The following is a 21,215-nucleotide window of genomic DNA, read 5'->3' as shown; positions in this document are numbered from 1 at the left end:
GCCTTCTGCTCCTTTGCTTTCCTTCCTTAATGGTCCAGGGTGGCTTCCAGTCTTCGCACTCTGCATGAATCCACGTTTAATAGTGTGAGTCGGTGCAGGTTGTGCCTGAGTATTTCTGTAGTTAAATACATGGCATATATATTTTTTTATTAAACAGCTGCACTGAGGAATCATTTACATGCTAGGAAAGTCATCCATTGCAAACGCAGTGATTTTTTTGGTAAATTTACCGTAAATATTAGCAAACGTCACCACAGTCCAATTTGAGAACATTTTCATCATCCCCGAAAGCTCCCTCCTCTGCATTTTCCACCCCTGGGCAATCACTGATCCACTTCCTGCCTCTATCTATTTGTCCTTTTGGGATATGAAACATCATATTTTGTCACCAGCTACTTTCCTTTTAGTCTTTATGTCATACATATGGCATTATATTAATTTAAAACATGTATGTAGGAAATGTACTGATCTCTTTGGGTCTGGGAGAGATGGTTCAAATACTTTTTAAGGAAAGGGCCTTATGGCATGATGGGGCTGGAGCAGCCAGCCAGAGGGAAGTGGTTCCATTTGTTACCAGCCTTCTGTCATATGCCTCCCTCCTGCCTCAGGATCCTCCAAGACCAGAGCATTCCCCAGTGCCCCCCTGGGGTTGGTGTCTTTGCTGAGGTTACCCAAAATGCAAGAGGGGATTGCGCCACCACGTGTGGTCACACTTCCTGTCCTGTAAACTGGCCTCATGAGTAATTTCTGTTCCTTTCTCCTCCCACAGGGACTTCCTTCCCCGAGGTTCAGGAATTGTCACCCGGCGGCCTCTCATTCTGCAGCTCATCTTCTCAAAAACAGGTATGGTGGGATGAGTCAAAGCTTTATCAGGAAGTGAATGGGGGGTTACTGTGTCCTGCAGGAGCCAGGGGTCTTATGATGGAGTCTCTGATGTTTGGGTTTGAGTTCATGTTTTCCATGTGTGCAGGGAAGTTGAAGCACAGTTCAGTGAACACGTACACCCACCCCAGCGTCCTCAGCCATTACCAGGCTGCCGGGTACCATATGTGCTTGCTGTATTGTAGATAACTTGTTTTTGCTGAATGCTTTCAAAATCAGTAGCAGACGTTGTGACACTTAACCCCAAATGCTTCAGTGCCCCATCCCTTGCAATTGGGCCATTTTGCAGTCAGACCACACCAAGAAAAGTAATCAGTCCTGCATGTTATTTAATGTCCAGTCCATACAGGTTGCCAGTTGCCCCCAGATATCCTCCCTGGCTGATTTACAGCTGCTCTGATCAATCCCATGCTACACTCCATTGTTATGTTTCCTGTTTGAATTACAGCAGCATCCCTGCCATTTCTTCTTTAGTCACAACATTGACTTTTGGGAGAGGCCCTCAGAAGGAATTCCTTTTTTTCCTTTCTTTTGAATTTCAGTTGCTTGAATTGAATAAAGAATCTTCCACATGTAGATTTTTTTTCTATACTCCCCATGGTGACCTCAAGTTTATTTCTGTTCTTCTTGAGCAAGTCTGACATGACATGGGCATGTCTCGCAGCTTGAAACCCACTCGGGCCTCTCTCGAAAGCATCTCAGTTCAGAAGGTGGACTGGGTGAGGGGAATATCTGGGGTGGGTCCTCTTTTCTCTCTAGAGCCCCTAGGGGTCTCAGTGCAGAGTCTCTATGTTGCTTCCCCACTGACCTGGAGTATCAGCTCTGGCCAGTTCAGCCCTGGCCAGTTCAGCACTGGAAAGGCAACAACAACATCCATTTTACAGACGGAAACTGAGGCCTAGCCAAATTACTTGGCGTCCTAGTGGGCTCCATATCTTCAATTTGAGTTTAGAGCTCAGACCAGGCTCTCAGCTATGCCCTAGTCTCACCCTACCCATTTGCTATGGGAGGGCGTGACTCTGATGAGAGGCTGCATTAGACTGGCCAAGCTCCTCTTTCTGAGGAGCCAGTGGGCTGCCTCCTCTGGTTTCAGCTGGCCAATCAGTGCCAGGACGGGCAGCTGCAGAGCAGAGTGTTTCAGAGTTCACATGAATTAGTCACAGAGGGCTTGGCCTACTGGGTTTCTGCTTCCCATTTTGCAGGTTGTTGAGGTAGAAGGGTGATAATCTGCATTTTAGTGAGTTTCCAGGGTAGTGCTGATGCTTTTGGTCCTGGCCATTCTGGGAAATCCTCTGACCCTATAGATGGGAGCTGGGAGCTAAGACTTCCCAGGTTCAGATCCTGGCCCTGCAGCTTACTGGCTGTCTGTCCCTGGGGCGGGACTGCTGCTCACAGCCATGTTTCCTGCCTGAACAGTGGAGATAATAATAGCACCGCTTTGTTGTGGCGAAGACCATGTTATTCAGTGTAAGTACATCTTAGAACACCACTGAGTAGTGCTGACCCAACAGCTGCCGTTTTGTGCTTGCTGCCAGCCTGTTTGGGGACAGCTTGCTGGGAGAACAGGTGGGCGGGCTCCCTGCACTGGAAGGTCAGGGCCATGTCATGGCGGAAGGGCTCTCTCATCACCTCCACAGTGGCTGTCATCCAGTGGTGATCCACTGACCATGTACCATGTACCACAGGCTGGCCCAGGGCTGGGGCACCCAGGTGAGCAGGATCAGGACCTACCACCTGCCCTCCTGGTACTCCCATTAGTGGTGGGGGACAGATGAGGAAGACTTGTGTGGAGGGACAAAGAGTGAGACACAGGCCTGGCCTTTAGCAGATGGGAACAAGTGTGGTGGGGGGAGGGTGGGGACATCACGGGACTATCATGAACTTTTCCAAAGAATTAATGTGTGAGTTGAGGCTGACAAGTGCCGGTAGGTATGTCAGGGAAGGGGTAGCTCTCCTTCCCAGCAGAGAGTATGTGTGAGGATCATGAGATCCCAGTGCCCAGCGTGGCCTCTTGGAGGAACTGAAATTCCTTCTGTGGGGAAGGAGAAGCACATGGCGAGCAGTGCCCCAGTGGGAGCACCAAGGGCAGGAACTTGACCCAGATTATCTGCCTAGTGCCTGATGCAGATTAACGTTGAAATCTTCATTCCTGTCGTCCCCACTTCACAGAGGACTGAACTGAGGCCTCTGAGCTGAAACCACTTTCCTGAGGGCACGATGGAGGGTTATCTTGAAAGCCCCACCTTAAATTCACTCTTGGGAAGTGTGGCTGTAGACCAAGGTGTGACCTGACCAGATCCTGTAGCTGCTTGTGGAGAAGAGACCACAGGGACCTGCTCAGGGGCAGGGGATCCAAGAGGAGCTGGGAGCAGGTGCCCTGGGACAGGTAGGGACAGGGTGGCAGCCATGGAGATGGAGATGTACTTGAATCCTGTTGGGTTGGGGTGTGGGAGAGGAGTCCTGGTGTCCCACATGGAGTGGCCTTTGCTGTATCCCAGTTCCCATACTCCCATCCTGCACCTGACCATGGCATTCTAGGTCTCTTAATCACCCAAGTAGATGTGTGGCTACTTTGTGCTGAGCCTGGTTCAGACACCAGCGAGGCACTCTGAGTCCTCTGAGAGTCCTGGTGCTCCCTGAGCCCAACCAGGCTGAGAGGGGAAAGCAACAGAGCATTGGGGATAGTATACTGGGCCCGGGTTCTACTTTGGCCCAGAGGCTCAGAGGGAACACTCTAGGAGGGCCAACAATGTGTGTGAAGCTGTGAGATGAGTCTGGGGAGGGGCCAGGAAGCAGGTGGCACAGCCTGTCAGGGGCGGTGAAGGATTCAGGCAGTGGGAGCCTGAATGGCACTCAGGGTGGGGAGAGCAGCTCAGCCCACTGGCTTTGTGGAGGAGGGACAGGCAGGAACAAGAGTATGGGCTGGGTCCTAGCCGGTTTGGCTCAGTGGATAGCGCGTCGGCCTGCGGACTGAAGGGTCCCAGGTTTGATTCTGGTCGGGGGCATATGCTGGAGTTGCAGGCTCAAGGCAGCTGATCAATGATTCTCTCTCATCATTGATGTTTCTCTCTCTGTCTCTCCCTTCCTCTCTGAAATTAATAAAAAAGTATTTTTTTTAAAAAGAGTATGGGCTGGGAGGCCAGGGAGAGGTTAGCCTGGCAAGAAGTGATGGGGCCTGGCCCGAGGTGGTGCCTCGGGTGTGAAGGGCAATCTAGAGTGACCTCAAGGTGGGGAGGCCACCAAGATACCAAACAGCAGAGGCCCTGGGATTGGGGTAGGCAGGTGGGAGGTGGGATACCCCACTAATATGAGGGAGGAAGCTCAGTGCAGTGTGGGACGAAGTGATGGCTAGGGCTCCTGGGGTTACGGGCCTAGGGGCTGTGTTGTTCCTAGAGATTGAACTTTTGTCTGGCTGGATCTCTGGGACATGACTTTAGAGCCAGGCTGCCACCCTGTACTAATGGGGTGAGAGTGCACCCCATGTGGCTGTGGTGTGGCCCTGAGACTGGGCCTCATTCCTCCCCTCTGACTCCTGTGACACCCAGTGGTGCCCAGCTTCTCCTTGTCCAGACTGGTCTCACTGAGCCATTACTTTTAATCAGCTTAGGTTGAAAATTACCTCAGACTGCAGCTTACCAGGGTTTGGTGGCTCCTGAGTGAACCCTGCTTCTCCTTAGGCTCCACCCCTGGGCCTTGTAAACATTAAGTGCTGGGACTGTTCTTGTGTGGAATGTGGATGACTAGGGCCTCCTGAGCCTCCCTTCCTGTCCTTGACCTTGGCTGGGCACACAGGAACCAGAGAGGGGATGTCAGGACTTGGTTCCTAGCCTCCCTCTCATGGCTTTGAGGTCCTGACGGGGCCCTGTTGGCTTCTGGGACCTTACCTCCTCTTGGTTACCAGCTGCAGCCACAATCTCCTCATCCTCAAGCTCAGCTCATTTGTTTCTGTCTCAGGCTCACTGTGCTCCCTGCCTGAAACACCATGCACCATCCTCCCCTCCTGCTCCCCTAGGGGAGCCCTACCCCACTCCATCCTCCAGTCAGTGCTGCCGTATTTCCTCTGCATCCCATGTTATGTGACATCATCCTGTCCTTTGATTTTCTTAATGGTCTCTCTCTGGCCTTGCTCCAGCACCAGTGGCACAAGAGCAGGGATGCTGATCTGCGTTTTCCATTGCTTCCTTCCCGCGCCCCCGTGCCCAGCACAGGGCCTGGCACCCAGTAGGTGCTCCATCAGCATTGGCCAGGTGCCTAGGCATGCCCTAAGGCAGGGGTCCTCAAACTTTTTAAACAGGGGGCCAGTTCACTGTCCCTCAGACTGTTGGAGGGCCGGACTATAGTTTAAAAAAAACTATGAACAAATTCCTATGCACACTGCACATATCTTATTTTGAAGTAAAAAAACAAAACGGCAAAAACACCCGCATGTGGCCCGCGGGCCGGAGTTTGAGGACGCCTGCTCTAAGGGCTGCTGCTGTGCCCCTTCTCTTCCGTGGGCGGTATTATCAACCACTGTGCTGTACCTTCTCCCATGAGCCAGGCTCTGTCAGGGCTCTTTCTATAAAGCCTATAGGCTCTGCAGCAGTTGGGTGTGCACCTTGTGTCTCCATGAGGAAACCAAGCTGGGAGCTGGTGAGGGTTTGCCCAGTGATGGCGAACCTATGACACGCGTGTTAGCACTGACACGCGTAGCCATTTCTGATGACACGCGGCCGCATGCCGAGGATGAAACATTTGCGACTAGAGTCTTGGAGTTAGTTTTTTCCTCAAAGTGACACACTACCCGAGTTATGCTCAGTTTTTTGGTGAAGTTTGACACACCAAGCTCAAAAGGTTGCCCATCACTGGCCTAGGGGCTGGCTGGGATGCCAGCCAGGGCTGTCACCTTCTCCAATGTGTGTTCTTCTCCCCTATCACCAAGCAGTTCTCCCAATTTTAGTGGACACTTCTCAGGTATCCTGCAGTTTAGCTCAGTCTGATACTACCTACCTTCAGATCCCACAGGTTAAAGTCTCAGTCCCTCAAGACTGTACCCCTCCCACCCCCCGTAGACACTAATTACAAGTCCAGATTGTCATCTGTGCTTTTGACTGATTGGCTATAGAGCAGAGGTTCCAGACCCCCTCCTTAAGTTTCTAGAGTGGCTCACAGAACTCAGAGAAACATCTTACTCACTAGATTTTCAGTTTATTAAAAGAATATATAACTCAGGAATAGCCAGATGGAAGAGATGCACAGGGCAAGGTATGGGGAAGTGGCTTGGAGCTCCCAGGCACTCTATCAACACCTCCATGTGTTCACTAACCCAGAAGCTCTCCAAATCTGTTCTTTCAGGTTTTTGTGGGAGCTTCATCATGTAGATGTGAATGATGAAATCATTCCTTATTGGTGGTTGATTCAACCTCTAGCCTGTACCCTTCTAGAGGTCACAGGGTGGGACTGAAAGTTCCAATTCTCTAATCACGAGGTTGGTTCCCTTTGACATAAACTCAGGTGTGGTTGAAAGGGGCTTGTTAGGAATAGAGACTCCTTTATGGCTCTTACCACTTAGGACTTTCTACGGATTTTAGGAGCTCTGTGCCAGGAATGGAGAGAAGACCAAATATATTTCTTACTATGAATCACAGTATCGAAGCTTCCCAGTGGCAATGTGTCCTAGACTGGGAGATGTTCTCAGCTTGTCTCAAGTCAGAGGGAGCTTGAGGACCAAACGAACTTGGGAGATGCCACGTGCTTTGTCCCTTCTTGGTCAGCTAAAGGCTCTGAAAAGTCCCTGGAGATCAGATCCAAGTCCCTGGAAATTGGATCTGTTAGATCCTGTGGTACTCAGGGTCTCCCAAGTATGTTTGAGCCCCATGTCATTCCTCCTGGGCCATGTCAACGGGACCAGCATGCCTGTTGGTGCCTGGTATGGAGAAGGCAGACCCCATCTCCTGCTGCCAGAAAGTCAGCCTCGTGGTTCTGCTCTTTGCTGGGTTCAGAATGGACAAGAGATGGGATCTAGGCACGAAAATTATGGCAGAGCCCCTCCGCATAGAGCACTGAGATTCCCAACAACTTTGCAAGTGCCCCTAATCCGGCAACTGAGCTATTTGTGTGTTCCCATGGGCCCAGCACTGTGGATTTCATTGCTTTCTCTAATTGTCCCAGAACTAGGTTTTATGTTGTTTCTTTTCATTGTTCGGAAACTGAGGTCTTGTTAGATGGGTGAGGCTAGGTAGTCCTACCTCCCTATCTTCCTCCTGTCATCTCCCCAAATCATGTGATACCTGACTCACCTTTTCCAGGCCTGAGAAGCAGGTTGTTCTAGCACGATATTTCGCAATTCTTAAGAAATACAAAAAACAAACAAGCAAACAAAAAAGAGGAAGAAAAATAAGAGAGAGAGAGAGAGAGAGAGAGAGAGAGAGAGAGAGGAAAGAAGAGAAAGAGCCCTGGCTAGTGTCCTCAATGGTTAGAGCATCGGCCCTCGCAGTGAAGGATCTTGGGTTCAATTCCGGGTCAAGGGCACATACCTGGGTTGCGGGTTTGATCCCCAGGCCCTGGTTGGAGTGCGTGCAGGAGGCAACCAATCCTTATGTCTCTCTCACATCCGTGTTGTTTCTCTCTCTCTCTCCCCCCCTGCCCCCCTTCTTCCCTCCCTTCCATTTTCTCTAAAAGACAATGGAAAAAATATCCTGGGGTGAGGATTAACAAAAAAGAAAGAAACAAACAAACAAAAAGAAATGCCAGCAGTGACCTGCTCTGCCTTTGGGGTAGGGAAGGTGATCTTTTTATTTTTATTTTTTAAGAGAGAGATAGGTTCTTTTTTTTTTTTTTAATGTATTTTATTGATTTTTTACAGAGAGGAAGAGAGAGGGATAGAGAGTTAGAAACATCGATGAGAGAGAAACATCGATCAGCTGCCTCTTGCACACCCCCTACTGGGGATGTGCCCGCAACCAAGGTACATGCCCTTGACCGGAATCGAACCTGGGACCCTTGAGTCCGAAGGCCGACGCTCTATCCATTGAGCCAAACCGGCTTCGGCGGGAAGGTGATCTTTTTTTTAAAAAAAAAAAAATTTCTTTATTGATCTCAGAGAGGAAGAGAGAGATAGAAACATCAATGAGAGAGAGAATCACTGATCGGCTGCTTCCTCCACGCCCCCCACTGGAGATTGAGCCCGCCACCCAGGCATGTGCCCTTGGCCGGAATTGAACCTGGGACTTTTCAGTCCACAGGCTAATGCTCTATCCACTGAGCCAAGCCAGCTAGGGCAGGAATGTGATCTTATGACCTTGCTTTCATGGGCTGATGTCCTCCCAGGCTACAGTACCTAATGCTTTGTAATAGGCTTCTCAGTAAGGTTTTATTAAGCAACTATTCTGTACCAGGCACCAGGGAGAGTATGGCCCAAACCAAGTCCTTCACAGTCCCTCTCTTGAAACTCCAGCTCTAGGAGGGGACATTCGAGCATATGGTGTGCAGTGTGAGGAGTGCCGAGGAGGAGAGGACAAAGGGACAGACGGGTGCTGCTGGCTTCGGGTGGTCAGGTTGGGTCTCCCTGTGTAGGGTGTTTAGAGCTGAGACCTGGAGGAGGCAGGGACCAAGTGCGCAGGGAGAGGGGGCGGGGGGCGGGGGGGGCGGGGAAGGGAAGAGTTTGAGCAGAACCTCTTTCTAGAAAAGTACTGCAAGTGCATTCATTGACCCCACAGTTAGGACGAGGCGGGAAGCCCTGTGGTGGACGCTGGTGGCTGGCTCTTCTGGGTTGGCAGTGTGACTGCTGGACAAGGGCCCACTTTATTCCTTTATTCCTGCTGTGCTCCAGGCTCTGGACTGGGTCCCGTGGAGCCCCAAGGCCTGATTACACATGCTGACCCTCCTCCCAGGGAAGCACACTTGGCTAAGAGTGTAGGGGTGTTTGTGTGGCTGTTGAAATACTGTGGCAGGGGCTGGGAACCGGAGGGACTGGCTTTGTTATCTGCGCATGAGGAAGAGAAGGTTTGAAAACGCAGCAGCTGGGCTGGGGACGGGCGAAGCTCTGCAGTGGGGACTGTGGCAGGCAGACTGGGCAGTAGCTCAGCCTTGGCTGCTGGGAACGAGTTGAGAGGGAGCTCTTCAGGAATCGCAGGTGATGAGCTCAACCCTAAATTGAGACCACGGATAGTTAAATCATCTCCAGCATTTGAACACATACAGGGTTGTGGAGGCCTTTGCTAATAACCCTTCTTGTCTATTTCTTTGTTTATATTTTCCTCATGGGGAAACCAAGGTACAGAGAGTAAGCCTGGACAGTAGGCAGGCCCCTCCCTCCCTTGTAGTCTCCTCTAGGTACAGAACATGCTCAGGACATGGAGAAACATCACTTCAGTGAGATGGTGCAGGCACAGGCTCTCTGCCTACCCCTACCCTTGCCTGCCTCCATCACATGGACTGGGGTTGGAGTCAGGCAGGCCATCCCTCCCAGTTCCTAGTATGTTGGGCCTCTGTCAGACCTGCTGTGACATGCTTATGCAGTGTCCATCTTCCCCATCAGACCAGGAGCCTGGCTCGGGGCTGGACCTATGTCGCCTCATGTCGTTAAGTAGTGCTTTGGGAAGGAGGGAGAGAGGGGAAGACAACAGTTGGCCCTGGCAGACCCTTCCCTGACTAGACTCCCATATACCCAGCTTGGTGGCTTTGGGGGTACTGGGCCACCTCCAAGAAGCTGAATCAGGAGCCATATTCTAGCAGAGTGATTCGGTCATGCATAAAATTATTGAGCACCTACTGTGTGCCCAGAAGGGGCCCCGAGGACACAGTGCACAACAAGAATCAGTTCCCTGCCCTGTGGGGTGGACCTTCCAGCTGGGAACCAGAGAAAATACACGGGATGAGAAGGTAAATGGTATTGGAGTGCTTGGAGAATGATAAGGATAAGGCACTGAAGGGGGAAAGAGACTGGGGAGGTCTGTCATCTCAGGTAGGGGCCAGGGCAGGCCTCCAGAGAAAGTAACGCCTGAATGAGGAGAGGGAGGGAGCCCTGAGGTAGGAGCAGGCCTGGAGTTGTGAGCAGGGAAGCTAGCATGACGAGAAGGAGTGAGTTGAGGTCAGAAATTGCGAGGGGAGGAAAATTTGTAGGGCCTTGTAGGTCGTGGTAAAGACTGGCTTTTACTCGGATGAGGTGGGAGACATGGAGGGTTCCCAGGAGAGGAAGGCCGAGGTTTGGCTTTCTCCCAGTGCCAAGGGGAGAAAGCAGGCTTGGTAGAAGCTTTTTAATGTTGGTATGACCCTGGAATCTAGGACACGGTTCCAAAGTGGCAAGGAGCCCAGTAAAGAAGGCAGGTGGTGAGGCCCAGCTGGCTGGCTCAGTTAGTTAGAGTGTCATCCCTTAAACCAAAAGGTTGCAGGTTTGACTCCCAGTCAGGGCACATGCCTAGGTTGCAGATTAGATCCAGGGTGCGTGTGGGTGAAGGCAGCTGGTGAGAGAACCTTCCTGCTGCCCACTGACATGCTGGGGAAGAAGCGGGGGCTTTCCAGCACAGTCTCCTGCATATCCTTGACCCACACAGACTAGAGACTGCCAGCACATGCAGGGCCCTGGCGGACCACAGCTGACAGGTCCTGGTCCCATAAACATGATCCACAGTGACCTGGCTCTGCTGGGGGAAGAGACCCAAGATGCAGGATGGAATGCCTGGTGACATGGAGTCAGGAAAAGCTCCCTAGAAGAAGTGACAGGCAGGTAGACCCTGGAAGAGGAGGAGGTGGGGCCAGGCCTTCTAGGTACTGGGCTTGGCTGGGCAGAGGTTCCATGCCACCAACACTTACAGGGGACCTTTCTCATCCCACATGCCCCTGTACTCATCCTTGAAGGGAGGTTGTCTCTAGCAGGTGCTGAACCCAGGGCCTTGAGCCGGAAAAGAAATGAGGTTTGCTGTGGGGGTTGGAGAACTGTTCCATTTTTGGGTGGCTGCTGCAGGAAGAGCAGCCGAGTGTTTCCTCTTGTCCTTGTGGAGAGCTGGAGCGTGACTGTCCTTGGGAACTGCGTCAGCTGATGGGGGTGGGGTGGGTGATCCTGAATCCTCCAGCTGGTGTCCTCATTGCCCCTGCTCTGAGTGGCCAGTGCCCATGCTGGACAAGGTCCTCAGTGATCTGAGCTCATGGTGTCCCCCTGACCCTACTGAGCTTCAGAGAGGAATTGCCTGTAGGTGGCTTCACAATGGCCATGTGACTTGAGAGCCACTGCCTGGAGAGACAGATTATCTGAACTCCAAATCTCAGCTCCACTGCTGAACTTGGGCCAAGTCACTTCACCTCTCTGGGCCTCAGTTTTCTTATCTGTAGTACAGGCATTTCAGAGATGACTACCTGCTGAGGTGTTCACTTGTGAGGAGCAGACTGGCCAACACAAAACAAGGGCTGAATGTTGGTCATAGTTTGTTAGGTTACTGTGATGGGAAGGCGAAATGAGTACCTTGAACTCATTTTTTTTTTCTCTCTCGTGACCTGTGGGTAGAAATTCTAGACATGCCTCTCTCTCTCTCTCTCTCTCTCTCTCTCTCTCTCTCTCTCTCTCTCTCTTCTCTCTCTCTCTCTTTTGGTTAATCTTCACCTGAGGATATTTTTCCCATTGATTTTTAAAAAATATATTTTATTGATTTTTTACAGAGAGGAAGAGAGAGGGATAGAGAGTTAGAAACATCGATGAGAGAGAAACATCCATCAGCTGCCTCTTGAACAACCCCTACTGGGGATGTGCCCGCAACCAAGGTACATGCCCTTGACCGGAATCAAACCTGGGACCTTTCAGTCCGCAGGCCGACGCTCTATCCACTGAGCCAAACCGGTTTCGGCTCCCATTGATTTATTTTAAGAGAGAGCGAGAGAGAGAGAGAGAGAGATAGAGAGAGCGAGAGAGAGAGAGAGAGAGAGGAGAGAGAGAGGGAGGGACGGAGGGAGGGGATGGAAGGGAGGGAGGAAGTGGGGGGGGGGGAGAGAGAAACATTGATGTGAAAGAGACATCAATTGGTTGCCTCCTACATGGGCCCAACTGGGGCTGGAGATTTAACCTGCAACCCTGGTACGTGCGTGCCCTTGACTGGGAATCGAACCCGAGATCCTTCAGTGCCTGTGCTGACACTCTAACCACTGTGCACCACTGGCCAGGCCTCCATCCTTTCTTTGGAGGCAGCTACTAGTAATGATATGTCTGTGCTGCAGTTTATGTAGCCATGTCTCTTCCTGGTGGACATGGAAGTGCTTTCTGGTTTTTTACTTTGTGAAAGCACTGTAGAACACATTTTTGCATCTCTGTAGTGGTCCAGTTCTTTATGCTGTTTGCTGTGTGACTTATTTCCCTCTTTTTAGCATCTCTTTTTGGCAGGAGCCGTGATCTCTTAGCCTTGTTCCCAACATTTACTATGAAAATTCAAACATAAGGAAAAGTTGAGGGATTATTTGGTAAAAATACCTGTAAACTCAGTGAATTCCTACATCCTACAATGAATATTTTTTATTCTTTATTCCATACCTGGATTTGGATTTCTCTAGCTTGATGACAGGGCCAGCACTGCCTTTTTACTTATTTTCCTCCCCTCCGTCTCAGTGTCAATATGGCTTTCAGACACTCTTGGCTCAGAAGGCATGCAGTGGCCTCTTACATCCACTTGAGGCCCTGCCCAGAAAGCATTTCTTCTGAAGCGTTCATGTCTAGGTGGGGGACCCCTTGAATAGCCAGGAGGGGAGGAGGGACATTTGAGACAGGCTTTGGTGAGGCAAACAGTAATGCTCTATTCCTCATACCGTGTGGGTGCCTTGGGGAAAGACAAATGGATCCCAGGGACATGTGCCAGCTGGCAAATGTTGGTGGCATGGAAACACAATGGGACAACAGATTTGCATCTCTTTTGACTATGACCCACGGTGAAGGAGGTTCTGCATCCTGACCCAGGACTCAGTCTCGTGTATGACACCATAGAGGAAGTTTCATCAACTTCTGATTGCTCAATGGTTGAGTATCGGCCTATGAACCAGGAGGTCACTGTTCGATTCCTGGTCAGGGACACATACCTGGGTTGTGGGCTTAATCCGTAGTAGGGTGCTTGCAGGAGGCAGCCGATCAATGATTCTCTGTCATCAATGTTTCTATCTTTCTCCCTCTCCCTTCCTCTCTGAAATCATTAAAAAATATATTTAAAAAAATATATATAACCCATGATCTGACTGATATGTCATATTTCCTCTCTTATTCTGTTCATCCAAAAAGAATAAATGTGGTCACATCCATCTGTTGATTTTTTTTTTTTAATTCATAATATGTCACTATGTGTATGTAGTTTTGCAAAATGCTTCATGAGAATGTCCATTCCATGGGGATGAGATCTTTGCCAGTTTTGCTCCTTGTGTAATCCCTGAGGTCTGGAAGGGGGCTTGGTCTATAGGAGCTCCCCACCCCCCATTAAATACTTGTCACAAGGATGAATCTGTTGCTCTCTGGATTCCTAAAATGATTGTGATTGATTCTTCACTTTCTCTGCTTGCCAAGCACCTGTTTCACAAGGCCGTCTGCTTCCTACCCACTATAAGACTGCTTCTCTTTCTCATTTTGAACATCTTTCTTCCCTTTGCAGAATATGCTGAATTTTTGCACTGCAAGTCCAAAAAGTTTACAGACTTTGATGAAGTCCGACAGGAGATTGAAGCGGAGACCGACAGGGTCACGGGGACCAACAAAGGCATCTCCCCAGTGCCCATCAACCTGCGGGTCTACTCGCCACACGGTAGGCAGCATGAGCGTGTGACTGTCACAGGGGCAGAGGAGAGCTGACTCTCTGCCGGTCACAGGTTGGGTTGGCCTTACTGTCACAAAGAATATGTCCCCGCCCATTTTTCTCACATACAACCAGCCCTCTTGATCTGTATCTTCCCACTTTTGATAGAAAGGTGATACTGAGAAACTGATCTCAGCTCTAAGAAAAACAGCTGCCAGGAAGACTGTCGGGAGTGGTGGGGACTGGGGCAAATTGTAGCTATATGCTCCTTTTACTTCTTTATGTATTTATTTTTAATTGAAAGAAAATTTTAATTAAAGTTGACATTCAGTATTTTATTAGTTTCAGATGTACAGCATCGAGGTTAGACATTTATATAACTTAGGTTGTACCCCCCAAAAGTTTAGTATCCACCTGACACCATACATAGTTATGACAATATTATCGACTATATTTCTTATGCTATGCTTTACATCCCTGTGACTATTTTGTAATTGCCATTTTTGTATGCTTCTTTTAAAAGGGCAGATACCACTTGGCTCCCAGGTGATGGTGGCCACATAGTGACAAGTGAAATCAGCCAGGTGTTTTGGTTTCTCCAGAGGATCCAGAAAGACTTCTCTGTAAAAGTCCTGACTTTAACACTCTGTGCCATAAAGAGAGCAGCCTGTGGTTATACACAGCCTCCGGCCCAGAGCACAGATTGCTAATTTCGATAGCATTTGGGAAATATTCCAGCAGACTCTTAACTCCTCATTATGAGATCCTAGTGATGAGTTTTAAAATTTATTTTTGAATAAATTATGCCTATTGGCGGCTCATAGTAAAAAATTACAAAAGAAAATATAGTAAATACCCACCCTGGCCCCCAATATTACAAATATATTTCATGTTCTTCAAATGATAATGCATATTTAAGCATTTATGAATATATGCATGTGTGTATTTACTCAAATTATAGCATTATTTAAAAATCATTTATGCCTCTTTTTTGTGTGAATGCATCTCAGAGTGTGTTACTTCTTATTAGAGTATCATCTTTTTGTTTTTAATGTTTCCTTAGTATTGGCTGAATCTTTGTGTTGAAATTTATTTAGCCGTTTAAAGCAATTTTAGTATGCAAAACAGATGTTCTCATTTAAAACTATATCACCGAAATAGAGTAGATACAGGGTGTCTGTAGGATAAGATCCTAGAAGAGGAGTTACTGAATCAAAAGGTGTGACCCAGTTGAGGCCTGACACCTGGTATTTGGGGAAATGAGCTGAGTAGCTGAAGTGGCTGTGTGTGCCTCCCCTCCCTCAGCTCTGATGACCTTTCCTTCTGGTTTCCCTCCCAGTGTTGAACTTGACCCTCATAGACCTCCCAGGCATCACCAAGGTACCTGTGGGGGACCAACCCCCAGACATCGAGTACCAAATCAAGGACATGATCCTGCAGTTCATCAGCCGGGAGAGCAGCCTCATCCTAGCCGTGACCCCTGCCAACATGGACCTGGCCAACTCAGATGCCCTCAAGCTGGCCAAGGAGGTCGACCCGCAAGGTAACCACCAGATCCTACAGCAGCAGCTCCCTCTCTCAGGTTCCCTTGAGCATTGCAACTTGCCCAGCATTCTTGATTTCAGCCAAGTCACTAATGTTCTCTTTGATGGTGGCCAGTGTTCGTTTGTTTTTTTAATTGATTTCAGAGAGGAAGGGAGAGGAAGAGAGAAATAGAAATATCAATGATGAGAGAGGATCATTGATAGGTTGCCTCTCACAGGCCCCTCACTGGGGGTCGAGCCTGCAACCCAGGCATATGCCCCGACTGAGAATCGAACTGTGACCTCTTGGTTTATAGGTCGACACTCAGCCACTGAGCCATGCTGGCCGGGTGGCCAGTGTTTATTGATTGAACATTTGCCACGCACAAGGTTTATTCTTATGGCCAACTACCTGGGATTGGTGCTGTGGCTGTGTTAATTTCACATGAGGGAAACTAGAGCCTGGGCAGGTGACACTGTGGCTTGTCCGAGGTTGTACTGCATAAGGGGGGGAGGGGAGGGGAGGGAGGAGGCTGTTGGACCTGTGGTGGCCTGGGGCTTCTTCCTAACAGTGCCCTTCACCTCTGGGCTCTTTTAGGCCTGCGGACCATTGGCGTCATCACCAAGCTTGACCTGATGGACGAGGGCACCGATGCCAGGGATATCCTAGAGAACAAGCTGCTCCCCTTGAGAAGAGGTGTGGCTGTGTGGAGGCTGGGGGCCCTGGCGTGGGGCAGCGGGAGGCCATAGGGCCAGGGGAGGAAGACCTGGAGGGCCACAGGGCCAGGGGAGGGCAGGAAAAAAATAGGTGGGGTGGAGCTGGAGAGCCGGTGCACCTCTGCTTTTTTAAAACAATTTTGTTTTTTTTGTTTTTTAAAATATATTTTATTGATTTTTTACAGAGAGGAAGGGAGAGGGATAGAGAGTCAGAAACATCGATGAGAGAGAAACATCGATCAGCTGCCTCCTGCACACCCCCTACCGGGGATGTGCCCGCAACCAAGGTACATGCCCTTGACCGGAATCGAACCTGGGACCTTTCAGTCCACAGGCCGACGCTCTATCCACTGAGCCAAACCGGTTTCGGCAACAATTTTGTTTTTGTTGTTCTCATTACTGAAACCTCAGCAGATGCTCCAGATACATTTTCCCATCACCCTTTTCCCCACTGCCTAGAAGTCACTGCTTTTCTGTACCATTGCAAATCCTTCTAACTTCTTTTTTTCCAAGTGAACTTAGGTATCTTTTTCTTCTCTTTGTATACATTCATTTTTCAATTATGCATTTAACACCCGTTCATTTGGGGAACATGAGAAAACAAATACCCTTGAACAACACGGATTTGAACTGTGCAGATCCAGTATACTGTATATGGATTTTTACACTGACCCGCACAGTTCAAACCCATGTTGTTCAAGGGTCCACTCCCGTTGGGAACCCGAATATGTGGAGAGCTGGCTATAGTTATATGTGGATTTTCAACTGCCCTGGACGTAGGCTCCCCTAACCCCTGCATTGTTCAAGAGTCAACTGTATGTAGAAAGAAGAAACTAAAATCATCCACAGCCTAATTCCCCTAGATAGCCACTAGTCAACACTTTGTGGCTATACTTCCAAAATGTTCACAAGAATTTGTAACTTGTATTAATTTTCATGCTTCCTGTTATGAGAATTTTCAAACATTCTTGAAAGTAGAATGGACCCAGCCTCGATGGTTATCAACATACAACTAATTAGAATCTTCCGCATGTTCTTGCCTCCTGTTGTCATTTTCTTCCTGTGAGTTTATAAAGCAAATCCCAGGCATCGTATCATTTTACACACAAACACCTAACACTCTGCTTGAACAGCTCCCCCCTGCACCCCTGCCCCAGCCCCTTTGTTTTTTTCTGTAACGTTAATTTTTGTGGAAGAAGTCAGATCACATCCCACACTCGGGATTTGGCCAATGGTAGTTCCCTATAAACTGGTAATTAAATCTAGACAGAAGCCTGATTAGGCTCAGTTTTAGATTCAGCTCTTCTGATAGGAGTAACCTAAGTATTTATTTATTTATTTATTTATTTATTTATTTATTTATTTATTTATTGAGAGATTGGAAGGGAGAGGGAGAGAGAAATATGGATGAGAGAGAAGCATCATCAATTGACTGCCTCCTGCACGCCCCCTACTGGGGATCAAGCCTGCAACCCAGGCATGGGCCTTGACCGGGAATCAAATCCGTGACCTCTTGGTTCATGGTTTGATGCTCAACCACTGAGCCACACCAGCCGGTCCTAAGTATTTCTATTTCCAAAAAATGAGCAGCAAACATTTATTAAGTGTCTGATATGTACCAGGCATTGTTCTAAGCTCTTGATATGTAGGAGCCCACTTAATTCTGATAACAACCAACATGGTAGCTCTATTCTCATCCCCACTTTATGGATGAAGAAACTGAGGCATAGTCTAAATCCCTTGCCCCAGCTCACACAGCTAGCAAGTGGTGGAGCAGTTTTTTGTTTCTTTTTGTTGTTAATCCTCACCTGAGGATATTTTTTCCATTCCTTTTCAGAGAGAGTGTGAGGGAGGGAGGAAGGGAGGGGAGAAAGAAAGAGAAACATCGGTGTGTGTCATGAACTGGTTGCCTGCCACTGGGGGTGGGGAGTGAACCCGCAACCCAGGCATGTGCTCTTGACTGGGACTCGAACCTGAGACCCTTCAGTACACAGGCTGACACTCTAACCACTGAGCACACCGGCCAGGGCAGTGGAGCTGATTTTGAATTCCAGCCCTCCAGTGCCATGCTGCTTTGTAACCTGGTTTTCCATTTCACGTAGCAAAATAGCAGAACATTTCCCCACAACAGGCAAATATTCTTCAAGATTGCTTCAAAATGTCCTGTGGGGTTCCTTATATGGGAGTGTGTGGGCCGTTTGTTACTCATTCCCCATTTGCTGAACACTTAGGTTGCTTCTGGTTTTTCCCTGTGGCCCGGTGCTGACTATCCATCGAGGGTTTTTTTATTCTTTAAGGCCATTTCTTCCCTAATTATTTTGCTGCCTTTCCCATTCCTTCCCTCTGGCTCTTGCACCTTGCCTGCACCATTTCGATCTTGTGTTTTGCTCCCGGGGTTTCCCTCCTTGATATCTGGGATAGCCATTGGGGGGAAACATTCCGACCTTGATTTCCACCTTCCCCAGCACTGCTGAGGCATTGATGAGAGGTGGCCCCAGATCAGGACAGAGCGTGGTCAGGAGCACAAGCTAAAACCCTGTTTCGCTGTGAGGATCAGAGGCTGAAGAACCAATCCATGTCAGAGGTTTAGGAAGGAAGGGTCAGTGCTGCAGAGGGAACCAGACCCCATTGTCCCCGTGCTCTCCACCAGCAACTCAACCCCGCACTCCTTTGCACACGTCTGACCACCATCTTACACTCCGAGGGACACTAGCTGTGCTCAGCAATGCTGCCTGGTGGCTGGATGCCGTGCACTCCTCACCTCCCTCCCTCCCTCCCTCCCCACTCACTGTTTATCTGTCTCCCCTCCTCTGCCTTCCTGCCTGTTTCCAAGAAAGGGACTCTTCCTGTCTCCACTCACTTACACACTTGCTTCCGACTTAAGACCTCAGGCGCTCAGTTTTCTCCTCTTGCTCCGTGGCTTTCAGAATCCCTCCAATTGGATCCTTTTTCTTGGCCTATGAAAGACTCAGAACCAGGGCACACTTAGAGGAACCCAAACCTAGGCCAGACTCCTCTCTCTGCCCCTTACGGTATCCTTCTGCTCATGATGATAGGGATGATAGAGACTGTGGGCTTCCCATGGACCTGGGCTCAGATCTGGGTTCTCCTTGTGATCCTTTCTGAGACCTTGGCAAGTGATCTCACTTTGGCCTGCCTTCGTTCCCTCATCTATAAAATGGACATCATGACAGATATGGAGAGGACAAAAAGCAAGTCTCCCTAAGACTCGGCATGTGCCAATCCCCTTCTCTCCAAGAGAAGCGTTAAAAGACCCCCACTGTCAAGGGAATGGGGTTAAATATATACATTTGTCACTTCAGGTCTTTGGTCACCTATCTGCATTCCACTTTTCCAACTTTAATTATATATATTTTTTCCAACTTTAATTATATTAATAGCAATGAATAACTGCCTCTGTTTATTGAGCACCTACCATTTGTTGGCCAATAAGCTAAGTTCTTTTATTTTTTAATAAATATGTTTTTATTGATTTTAGATAGATGGGAAGAGGGAGGGGGAGAGAGAGAGATTGATGAGAGAAACATCAATTGGCTGCCTCCTGCACACCTCCTACTGGGGATCAGGCCTGTGCCCTGACTGGTAATTGAACTGGCAACCTTTCAATGCACAGGATGATGCTCAACCAGCTGAGACACACCAGCTAGGCCTACTAAGTTCTTTATTTCTCACAATGCCATTCATATACCTGTATTGCTCGGTGCCTTGTGTCCATGCTCAAGGGCTCCTGGATGTTCTATCTTTTTAAAAAAATATATTTTTATTGATTTCAGAGAGGAAGGGAGAGGAAGAAAGAGATAGAAACATCAATGGTGAGAGAGAATCATTGATTGGCTGCCTCTTGCACACCCCACATTGGGGATCAAGCCTGAAACATGGGCATGTACCTGACTGGGAATCGAACTGAGACCTCCTGGTTCATATGTTGATGCTCAACCACTGAGCCACACCAGCCGGGCTGTTTTGACTTTTTGACCACTATCCCCTTTCCCTTCTCTATTTTGTCCTCTTTATGTTTTTCTTTATCTACTCTTTATTTCTAAATATTGCAAATCTTTTCTTCACACTAGCATTTTTATTCTAAAAAAATGGTATTAAGTACTTCTGTAGTTTCATATTCTATGTGTAAATTTGTGATCCCTCAAGAATTAATTTTGGTAGGTGCCCAACTTGACCAATAGCAACCATTGAATAACTCAGCTTCCTTCCCACTGAATTTGAAGAGTTAGTTGTTAGTTTCCACCTGCTACTTGGTATGGTTTAGGGCTTTCTATTACACTCATCTCTCTGGACATACATGCCCCAATATACCCAACCTTTTCCAATATAATAGCTTTAAAATAGGTTTTAATTTCTGGCAAGATTAGCTGTCTCTGAATTGTCCTCCTTTTTGAGATTTTTTTCTTACCTGTCTTCAAAGCTCAGCTTCTGCATTTCACCTTTATTAAAGCTTGTTTCCATCCACCCCCTTCACACCAAGCTGGATGTACTCTCCTTCTTCCAAACACTTGTGTTGCTTTTCAAAACTTCACTCTGTATTTGCATTCTTCGTGTTTCTAAGTAACGTGTACAGCTTGTAACCCAGTCTGTCAGTGACTCATAGGACAGTATCCAGGTATTCACCTGCACCTTGCTTAGCTCTGTGCCTGGGCTGCAGTGGGCACCTGGGTACTTTAGTTCGCCTGGCATTGGCCCTGCCCTAACCCTCTCTCCCCGCAGGCTACATTGGTGTGGTGAACCGAAGCCAGAAGGACATCGAGGGCAAGAAAGACATTCGTGCGGCACTGGCGGCCGAGAGGAAGTTCTTTCTCTCTCACCCAGCCTACCGGCACATGGCTGATCGCATGGGCACCCCACACCTGCAGAAGACTCTGAATCAGGTGTGTCAGTGGTTTTGTGCAGTTGCACTTGCGCAGTCAAGTGTTAGGTAGTAATGAGGGCCAGGAAGAGACGGGGAGGCAGAAACAACAGCTCAGGGGAGCAAAGAGGGAAGGAAGTGTCCAAAGGAAGGGGCCCTCCAAGAAAGGAAATGAGTCTGCCTGGGCAGAGGGCTGGAGGATCAGGAAGGGAAGTAAAACTACCCTGCAAGCTGCTAGGGCCTCCTGAGAGCCAGCAGCCCAGCTGGCCTCCTGAGGGCTTGGCTGCACATCAGATGCTTCCTGGGGCGGTGGTCCCCCTGCCCCTCTACTTCCCCAAGAGTTACATGGAACCGCTCTAATGCTTCAGGGTGCTTTCTGAGACTGGAGGGATCTGCAGAGCACGTAGTCCACCTTTAGAAATCTGTAGCTCCCACAGAGGGCCCCTGGTCACAGAGGACTTTGGGGTGGCCCAGGCTCAT

General features: G+C 48.9%; 1 protein-coding gene across 7 annotated transcripts in view; it reads left to right on the top strand.

Moving 5' to 3' along the window:
• DNM2 (dynamin 2) overlaps positions 1 to 21,215 on the top strand; it is an 82,501-nt gene that overhangs the window by 26,842 nt on the left and 34,444 nt on the right. For all 7 annotated transcript variants that reach the window (XM_008158046.3, XM_008158043.3, XM_008158042.3 and 4 more), the window contains exons 2-6: positions 770 to 843; positions 13,476 to 13,625; positions 14,956 to 15,159; positions 15,738 to 15,836; positions 20,597 to 20,757. In XM_008158046.3, the coding sequence (XP_008156268.1) occupies positions 770 to 843; positions 13,476 to 13,625; positions 14,956 to 15,159; positions 15,738 to 15,836; positions 20,597 to 20,757 (688 nt within the window). The remainder of the gene's footprint in view (positions 1 to 769; positions 844 to 13,475; positions 13,626 to 14,955; positions 15,160 to 15,737; positions 15,837 to 20,596; positions 20,758 to 21,215) is intronic.

The sequence above is a fragment of the Eptesicus fuscus genome, chromosome 6 (genome assembly GCF_027574615.1).
Source record: "Eptesicus fuscus isolate TK198812 chromosome 6, DD_ASM_mEF_20220401, whole genome shotgun sequence".
Taxonomy (NCBI): Eukaryota; Metazoa; Chordata; class Mammalia; order Chiroptera; family Vespertilionidae; genus Eptesicus; species Eptesicus fuscus.
The sequence above is the reverse complement of the archived record's forward strand: the minus strand, read 5'-3'. Positions and strand labels throughout refer to the sequence as shown.